This window comes from Littorina saxatilis, linkage group LG4 (genome assembly GCF_037325665.1).
Source record: "Littorina saxatilis isolate snail1 linkage group LG4, US_GU_Lsax_2.0, whole genome shotgun sequence".
Classification (NCBI taxonomy): domain Eukaryota; kingdom Metazoa; phylum Mollusca; class Gastropoda; order Littorinimorpha; family Littorinidae; genus Littorina; species Littorina saxatilis.
Window position 1 is genome coordinate 68,662,448 of NC_090248.1, and position 10,000 is coordinate 68,672,447.

Genomic DNA, 10,000 nt, shown 5'->3' on the forward strand with positions numbered 1-10,000 from the left:
CAGTTGTTTCTCAAGTGTGAATCGTTTTGTGCCCTTCGTTTGTGAGGCAACACGTTTTTGGTACTGCTGGTCAACCCACACAGCGCATAAGGTAATTTTGTTGTTACTTGTTTGTGTTGTGTTTTGGTCGCCATTTTGTAATGACTTTGTGAGTTGTTTATGTATAACGTGAGTTGAAAGTCTGACTTGTTGTAGTGTTTCTTTATTGTGTGTTCAACTGTTCTAGTGTTGTGAACGTACAGCAATGTTTTGTAGACGCTAGAAAGTCGCTAATGTTTATAATGATAACTTGTGTTTTCTGTGGTTAACGAAGTTCGAAGTGAAACGTTTTCTCTGACTTTTTCAGCCTTACGTTAAAAGAATTTAGGTAAAAGAAGCTTGCGGTCTGTGGTGATCGTTTGTAAACGGGCTTATTTCTTGTAACGTTATTGAGGGAAAGTGGATGAGTAAATATCTTGTTTGTGACTTTGATTAACGCAGGAACGTTGTCGTTAGACTTTTTTGGTATGACAGTTTGCTTTGTATTCCTGGCCTGATGAGTCAACGTTTTTGTATTTTTCTGAAACTAGCCATTTTGGTTTTAAACGTATGTATGCTAAGTTTCTTGAGTATTCTTAGTGCTTATGGTATTGTTGAACGTACGGAACGTAATTCTTTATTGTTGTTGAACGTACAGAACGTAACTCTTTATTGTTGTTGAAGGACTAACCAACGAGTGTTTGGTAATTGTAACTTTCTTGTCTGTTTGTCTTCTCCTGTCTTGTGATTGTTTATTTTTCTTGTTTTTACTTCTCGTGTCTTGTTAATGCATTTGATACTTTTGCCATGTCTAATAATTTGTTTTCTTTTCTCTTTTTCTTTCTGTTCATAAGTTTTTTACCGCAATACGTGGTACTGTAACGATATATATACATTACTGATCCCTAGTGTCAGATGTAAAATAATAAACCAGTACTTTTGCGCGTTATCGCTTGTAACCTGTGTTTGTCATTTCGTATGAACAATATGTAGTACCAGCCTCGCTCACGAAGGCGCGCACAGTAAAAAACTTAGCTGCTGACGCCCAGTGAAAGAACGTTAGCTAAAGTAAACAAACTTAGCTGCTGACGCCCAGTAAAGAACTTTTGTTATTGACGCTCAATGAACGTAAACGTAGCTGTTGATAACCAGCAAAAGACTTTATTGTTACCTGTCACTGTGTTAGTGAACCATAGTTCGACATAGATCAACTTGTCGGTTAGAGATCTTCCTACTCCGTATCCGGCGCATTTTTTGTGACTTTTGTGTATTATCCCAAACGACCCTCAGATCGATTCATTTTACTTTTTAAACAGATAAACCTTATGTAGGTTTTTAGTGCTTTTGAATAAGCGAACATTGTAATGGAGGAGATTCCAGCAGATAAACCATTGGAAGCTTCAGGTTATGACATTAACGGCGATGAAGATGAACATTCTCAAAGGCCTAGGCGTGACATTAAGCCTACTGAAAAAGGTAGAGATTACCAGATTGAGATCAAAACTAGAAACTTTGCAAGACAACGAACACTCTTGGAACGAGCAATCGGTGAGGTAGTAACAGAGCTTAACCAAGAAACTCCTAATCAAGAGTCGTTAACCAGTCAGAAACAAATTGTTTTGAGCATGTACAAGGATCTTGGTGACATAGAGAAAGGTCTTCGTAGTATTGGTAGCGGTGAAACCATTCAGGAAAGTTGGGATGATGTTCAGAGAACAGTTCAGAACATTATGTTTGACATTGATCGAGCTCTTGACAGACAATCGACTAGCGTGCAGGTGACTAAGAAGCCTACTTCCAGGCATAGCAGTGTTACACCTAGCGTTGGGTCATCCACCCACAAGTCAGCCAGTGTTAAGACTGCCAGCCATAAAGCAGCTAGCATTACGTCAGCCATCCACAAGTCAGCTAGCCACAAGTCAGGTATCAGGAGATCAGGTAGCCAAGTAGCTTCTCGCGCCGAGTCTCTCCGCTCTAAAAGTGTTAGCTCTGAAGACACTAAATTGGCTCTTAAACTAGAGGCTGCATCCCTGGCCATAAAAGTGGAAGGTGACGCAATAAAGGAAGCTCAGTTTAGTGAACTGGATCTCTTACAACAACAATATGCTGAGAGAACAGCAGCTAGGCAGACTGAGGACGCAGCTAGGCAGGCCGAAGAAGCAGCTAGGCAGGCTAAGGAAGCTGAGAGAATAGCAGCTAGGCAGGCCGAAGACGCAGCTGAAGCAGCTCTTGAACAGATTAAACAGAAGAAGGCTTTGAGACAAATTCAGTCCACCGAATTGAAAATTAGCTTAAGAGAACAACAAGCTATGTTACAAGTATTGGAACAAGGTGAATCCGTTCAGCAGGATCTCCCTGATCTACCGTCAGTTGATTTGTTGAACACTAGGTTCCACCCTCGTCCTTTCGTTCCCTTGTATAGTCTTGTAGCCCCTCCTCTAAACAATGAACAAACAGCGATAGGAATAGGGACAGGTGCTGCCGTCATTGCTGACCAAGGGACACACCAGCCAGCCTTGGACGTCACGTCTGTTCCTGTCTGCAACGCCGCCAGCACCCGTGACATCTCTACTGTCAACGCTGCTGTCACCAACTTCGTCGCAGGAACCACAACGACTGAGCCACGACAGCACGCGTTACCTGTCGTGGACCTCGTCGTTGGAGTCAGCGCCTCTACAAGCGCCGCTACTACCAACAACGCCACCTATGAGGCGTACGGACCTCAACGTAGAGAGGATGTCAACGCCCCCCATCACGCCGGAACGAGCGCTCCTTTCGTCCGTCAGGAGCCCTTCACACCCAACTACACGACGGCTGCAACTACATCCTCCATGCGGCCTACAGCGCTGCTGACCACACTGCAGCACCCTCTCGGTGCGTACGCTGGTCAGCCGCCTCTGCACAACGTTGGACACTCAACGACAAGCGTCACAGGCTCTCGCCCGCCTGATCTCGACCACACAGGTTGGTCCTATCACCTACCAGAGACAAGGGAAGGTGATGAGACGCAAGAACGACACACCTACTTCCCAGAAGAACGTCACCAACGCATGGACCACAGACGTTTTCAAGTTACCCCACCCTGTTTCCCCTATGATACCCACCTACATCCCAAACCAGAGCCTTTCGTGCCCACATTCCTGGACCCACATCAGACCACCCCCAAAGTTATTTGGGGAAACGAAAACGCAAGGCCCCCTGCGTACATGAACTTTGACAAGGAATGTCATGCAGATCGTCCATTTGTCTCCTACCCCCCGTCTGCGTACTACCAACGTCCACTTGCTACTCCTGCCAAGCAGGACACTCCTATGGACTCTCTCGCCAAAACCCTATCAGACGCTCTGATGATCAACCGTTTGCCGATGCAGGAGCCGTGCATTTTTGTTGGTGACCCTCTCCAATATCCAATTTGGAGGTCGTCGTTTTCGTTCCTCATCGAGAGACAGAACATAACCAGCAGTGAGAAGTTATTGTATCTGCAACGGTACATCGGAGGTCAAGCAAAGGAGGCCGTGACCGGCTTCTTTCTGCTGAGAGAAGGTGATGCCTACGAGAGAGCCATGGAAGTGCTGGAAAATCGGTTCGGCAACTCATACGTCGTTTCGCAAGCTTTCCGGACCAAGCTGGACGAATGGACCCCAGTCAAAAGCAAGGATCCCAAGGGACTCAGAAGTCTGGCCGATTTCTTGCAGCAATGTTCCGTTGCTGCCCAGGAAGTTGGTGGACTGAGCATCCTGGATGATGCCCAGTACCTACGGAAGATCGTCGGAAAGCTCCCAGACTGGATGAGTCACAGATGGTCTAGAACAGTTGCTCGAACTAAGGTTGAAAAGAAGAGGTATCCTCTGTTCAATGAACTCGTGTCGTTCGTTACTCTCGAAGCAGACATTTCTAACGACCCTGTTTTCGGCCTGACAAGTGCATCGGGTACACCAAGAAAGTTCACAACGAACTTGTCAACCCTGACAGAGGATGTCACCGCATGTCTGCACTGTCAACTTCCGGACCATGACGCTGGGACATGTAAGGAACTCATAGTGAAGCCTCTGGTTGAGATACGAGATTTTCTGTTCAAGAACCGTATCTGCTACGGATGTCTCAGAAGTAAGGATCACCAGAGCCGTCAATGTATGCAGAAACAGACGTGCAAGAAGTGCAAGAAGGCTCATCCCACTTGTCTTCATGATGACAATTTCAAGTATCAGAACAGTATGAGTGAAAACAAAGGGGCGAGTGAACACAAGAACAATTACCGTACCTCTGCTGCTGACGTTCAAGAGCCACTGTCATCGTCGACCCCTACGGTGTCTGCTCTTAAGGCCAGCGAGGAAAACAGCATCGGTTTCACGTCTATGATCGTTCCCGTTCTCGTTTCCAGTGACTCTAACCCCAACGTAGAAGTGCTGACGTACGCACTACTGGACACTATGTCCAACGCCACTTTTGTAGTGCAGTCAGTGGCTGAAGAAGTTAAAGCCAAATCGCAGCCGACTACACTCAGGGTCTCCACACTGACTGAGGACAATGCTGTGGTCTCCGGCAGGAAGTACTCTGGATTGCGTGTCCGCTCTCCTACCTCCTGTGAGTTTGTCAGGCTCCCTTCTGCCATCTCACGACCTTATCTGACCGTTGACCCCACTCATATCCCCACCTCAGAGACTGTCAAAGCTTACCCACATCTCCAACACCTGTCTCCTAAACTGCCCCCCTTGTACCCTGACTGCGAAGCAGGCCTCCTCATTGGCTACGACTGCGCTGAAGCCCTCATGCCCCTAAACGTTGTCCAAGGACTGCCATTCGCAGTAGAGACTAAGTTAGGTTGGAGCATCGTCGGCAAGGCACCGCATTCCGTCGCCTTTGATGGCATAGCCTCGTCCATGCGCGTCATCGTTAAGCCAGGATCGAGGGAAGAAGAACGTGTAGCTCACGTCTACAAGGTACAGGTGGACGAAGTCTCGTGTACTGACCCATTACATGTTATGGAAAGAGACTTTGCAAGTGACTCAGGATCCATGTCCCAGGACGATGTAAAGTTTGCGAAGATCGTGAAGGAAAACGTGAAGATCAACGAAGCTGGTCACTACGAGATGCCCTTACCATTTCGACCAGAGAAACCGTCCCTCCCCGACAACAGAGGTGCCGCAGTCAAGCATCTGAAGGGCCTGAAACGCCAGAAAAAACAAGGGTACCGTGATGACTGCGTCAAGTTCATGACATTAATCTTGTACGGGCTGATCGTGACGTATTTTGCCTCTAGGGCAATCCACATTGAAACCCTGGATGACATGTCAAGTGATTCCTTCATCAACGCCCTACGCATTGTTGTCTCCATGCGAGGAAACATATCACGCATTCGGTGTGACAAAGGAACGAACTTTGTAGGTGCATGCAATGAGTTCAAACTGGCATGGAAAGAGATGGACTCTGAACGACTGACATCAAAGATGCTGGAAAGCAAATGTGAGTTCAGGTTCAACCCCCCTGCAGCTAGTCACATGGGTGGCGTTTGGGAGCGTCAGATCCGAACGATACGCAGCATCCTGAATGGTCTTCTCAGAAGATCAGGCCAGCGTCTCACTACCTCATCACTTCGTACGTTCCTATACGAGGTGATGGCCATCGTGAACAGTCGACCACTGTCTGTCGAGTCATTGGAATCGGCAGATGGACCACGCCCTTTGACCCCCAACCACGTCCTTACCATGAAGTCAGGTGCCATCCTTCCGCCCCCTGGTGTGTTTGAAGATCCAGACCTGTACGCCAGGAAACGTTGGCGCTGTGTCCAGCGGATGGCAGACGAATTCTGGCTGCTATGGAAGAGCCAGTACCTTTCACTTTTGCAGAAACGTCGTGTCTGGCAACGTCCCCAGGCAAACGTACAGGTGGGAGATGTTGTTGTCTTGCATGACCAGAACTCGTGCAGATCAGAGTGGTGCATGGCTCGTGTAGTCGAAGTGATGCCTGGATCTGATGGACTGGTCAGACGAGTGAAAGTGCATGTTGGAACAAAGGCTCTAGACAATCACGGCCGTCCCACTGGTGATAGTCGCATATTAGAGCGACCGATTCACAAAATGACTGTGTTAGTAGATTGTGAAAATCACAAAGACAAAGCTGTGTAAGCAAACTTGAAAGAACAATGAACTTTGGAGTGTTTTTCCAATTTGACAGTTGCGGTTTGTTTTTATACCAGATGATGTAACGGACATTTATGATTTAAGTGGTGCGTTTTTTATGCCGTCGAGTAAATGACTAGTGGCTTTTAGTTGAAACGAGATGTGTTGAGACACTGAAAGTGATTGAACCATAATATTGTTGTGTAAATGTTTTGCAACACAATGATTTTGAGTTGTAAATTTGAAATGTCTAAATCTGCGTTATTCTTCTTTTGATATAAGGAACATGTTTGTACAAAGGTTTTTGAAGTAAATTATATTAATATAATTTCCGGTGGGAGTGTGCATGCCGATGTGGCATGCAGTCACCTACTTTTGTTGTAATTACGTTTGCTCAAGCCATTGCACGATGTAAAAAGAAGTAAACCGTGTTTTTATTGTGTCACTTTGTTGTGACCCGTTTTGTGGAGCGTTAATATTTTTACGTGAGATTCACGTGCTCCTTGTTCAGTTGTTGTGACCTGGTTTTGGTCGGAGTGTCACAAACTGCGTCGTTTAGTTCTAGAACACCGTGAGATTCACGTGCTCTTTTCCGTGTTTTGATTTTGAGGTGAGCCCTGCGAATCTGCGTTGCAAGTTTTAGAATACGTGTGACTCACGTGTTTTTAGCTTTGTGATGTCAGCTAGTTCCTTGATGTTCTTTCTGTTAAATATACCGTTTTAAGTTTTGAGCATGCACGGAGTGCGTGATCGGTTACTGATTGGTTGTAAAATAGTAGTTTCACCCGATTCTGTCTTAGGAATGTTGTTGGTTGGTCAATCCGGTGACCTTTGACTTTTGAATAACTATTCCATGTTAGGTTTTTGTTTCCATAAATACCGCTGCTTGACTCCTGTCTCGTCAGTCGATCTGAGGGTTTTAGGAAGCGTTTGGTTTTGATGTAAACGTATGAAGGTTATCAAGTGAACCAACGGAGTGTTTCTTATGTTTTAACGTCAACGTAATGTTCTTGGAGACAGTTGTTTCTCAAGTGTGAATCGTTTTGTGCCCTTCGTTTGTGAGGCAACACGTTTTTGGTACTGCTGGTCAACCCACACAGCGCATAAGGTAATTTTGTTGTTACTTGTTTGTGTTGTGTTTTGGTCGCCATTTTGTAATGACTTTGTGAGTTGTTTATGTATAACGTGAGTTGAAAGTCTGACTTGTTGTAGTGTTTCTTTATTGTGTGTTCAACTGTTCTAGTGTTGTGAACGTACAGCAATGTTTTGTAGACGCTAGAAAGTCGCTAATGTTTATAATGATAACTTGTGTTTTCTGTGGTTAACGAAGTTCGAAGTGAAACGTTTTCTCTGACTTTTTCAGCCTTACGTTAAAAGAATTTAGGTAAAAGAAGCTTGCGGTCTGTGGTGATCGTTTGTAAACGGGCTTATTTCTTGTAACGTTATTGAGGGAAAGTGGATGAGTAAATATCTTGTTTGTGACTTTGATTAACGCAGGAACGTTGTCGTTAGACTTTTTTGGTATGACAGTTTGCTTTGTATTCCTGGCCTGATGAGTCAACGTTTTTGTATTTTTCTGAAACTAGCCATTTTGGTTTTAAACGTATGTATGCTAAGTTTCTTGAGTATTCTTAGTGCTTATGGTATTGTTGAACGTACGGAACGTAATTCTTTATTGTTGTTGAACGTACAGAACGTAACTCTTTATTGTTGTTGAAGGACTAACCAACGAGTGTTTGGTAATTGTAACTTTCTTGTCTGTTTGTCTTCTCCTGTCTTGTGATTGTTTATTTTTCTTGTTTTTACTTCTCGTGTCTTGTTAATGCATTTGATACTTTTGCCATGTCTAATAATTTGTTTTCTTTTCTCTTTTTCTTTCTGTTCATAAGTTTTTTACCGCAATACGTGGTACTGTAACGATATATATACATTACTGATCCCTAGTGTCAGATGTAAAATAATAAACCAGTACTTTTGCGCGTTATCGCTTGTAACCTGTGTTTGTCATTTCGTATGAACAATATGTAGTACCAGCCTCGCTCACGAAGGCGCGCACAGTAACAGTGGGACCCTGCTTCCTAAGTCATGGATTACTTACAGTTGTATCCAGGCATTTTCCATGTGCCACACATATCCACTTGGTAACAGTGGGACCCTGCTTCCTAAGTCATGGATTACTTACAGTTGTATCCAGGCATTTTCCATGTGCCACACATATCCACTTGGTAACAGTGGGACCCTGCTTCCTAAGTCATGGATTACTTACAGTTGTATCCAGGCATTTTCCATGTGCCACACATATCCACTTGGTAACAGTGGAGCCCTACTTTTAAGACTGCCAAACAGTCATCTTAAAAAACAGGTTCATACCAGGAGAGAGCCTTATAGTTGGGTTCCATGGTATATAAAGTTGTGTCTGGCTGCCCCCCCCCCCCCCCCCCCCCCCCGAAATAAATGGTGTAGTTCTTTCCTCATGTTGTATTAAAGACATTATGAACTTTTGTTTCTCCTCAGACTACCCAGTATTACCGACGCAGAAATCGTGGACGCAGAACACACGTGAATTCTGCAGCAGTTGTACCCAAGCCAACAGCAACTTACATGTGGTAGACGGTGAGTTTCAATTTACCTGTCTCTCTTTCAGCAGAGTTTGGTTACTTCTGCTGTTCATTTGAGGTGCTGTGTGCATGGCAATGCTCATTACAGTTTGAAACAGCAGATGTTGGTATTACAAGCCATATGTTGGTGTTACAGATAACCCCAGGACTTTCTGGGTGATACCAGAGCCACATGATGTCTGGACAACTCTGGACCTCGGTTCTCACCACGTCATCAGTGGAATATCCATCATTGGATGGTAGGTGGCTGTTTAGTCAGAGAGGCTAGACATTTGGAAACTCTCATCCTTTGGTTTTATTACCATTACTCACATACTAGGTTTGCAGTCACGCGTTGCAGCTTTGTGAAATCTCAAGCAGCTTGTGCAATGTGTAACCCCTTTTTGAAGACCTCAAGAAATCTAAAACATGAGGACTTGAATGGGAAGGAGTCTTAAAATGTAGTTAAATGTACAGAGTTTATCAACAGACAATCTTAAAGACAAGATCCTATCAGGGGGAGTCAATGTACACAGTTTATCAACAGACAATCCTAAAGACAAGATCCTATCAGGGGGAGTCAATGTACAGAGTTTATCAACAGACAATCCTAAAGACAAGATCCTATCAGGGGGAGTCAATGTACAGAGTTTATCAACAGACAATCTTAAAGACAAGATCCTATCAGGGGGAGTCAATGTACAGAGTTTATCAACAGACAATCCTAAAGACAAGATCCTATCAGGGGGAGTCTTAAAGTGCGGGTCTCAAGAGAGGGGTTCCACTGTAGTGAGAAACGGTCTAGTATCTTCCGTCCTTGAAAAACTATTCTTAATTTTGTTTCAAATTTCAGATTTGTTCTTTACCAGGATATAATGGGAAGATTTCTTTGAATGATTTCACAATTTTTTATTTTCAGATTTTGCATTTTGTAGTGTCAGAAGTTTTCATTTTCACAGTTTGCATTTTCTTGCAAATAAAAATGTGTTAGGTTTGATCTAGTAACACTGATTCACTTTGTGTTGACCGAGTCTTGTTACACTTCCAGGGACAGTCCACAGATGGTTCAGACTTTCCAGTTACAAGCTGCTGACACATTGCAGTAAGAGTGGAATGTTTATTTCTTTTAGTTTGTTTAACAGTGCATTGCATTCAAAACGCATGTATTGTACACATCAATCCATGTTTCATGTGTGATCACACACAGAGACATTGAGATACGCACAGACACACACAGACACACACACACACACACACATACACACA

General features: G+C 44.3%; 1 protein-coding gene across 2 annotated transcripts in view; it reads left to right on the forward strand.

Moving 5' to 3' along the window:
• LOC138965481 (uncharacterized) overlaps positions 1-10,000 on the forward strand; it is a 35,311-nt gene that overhangs the window by 14,666 nt on the left and 10,645 nt on the right. For both annotated transcript variants that reach the window (XM_070337648.1, XM_070337649.1), the window contains 3 exons: positions 8,652-8,750; positions 8,892-8,994; positions 9,783-9,836. In XM_070337648.1, coding sequence (XP_070193749.1) covers positions 8,652-8,750; positions 8,892-8,994; positions 9,783-9,836 — 256 coding nt within the window. The remainder of the gene's footprint in view (positions 1-8,651; positions 8,751-8,891; positions 8,995-9,782; positions 9,837-10,000) is intronic.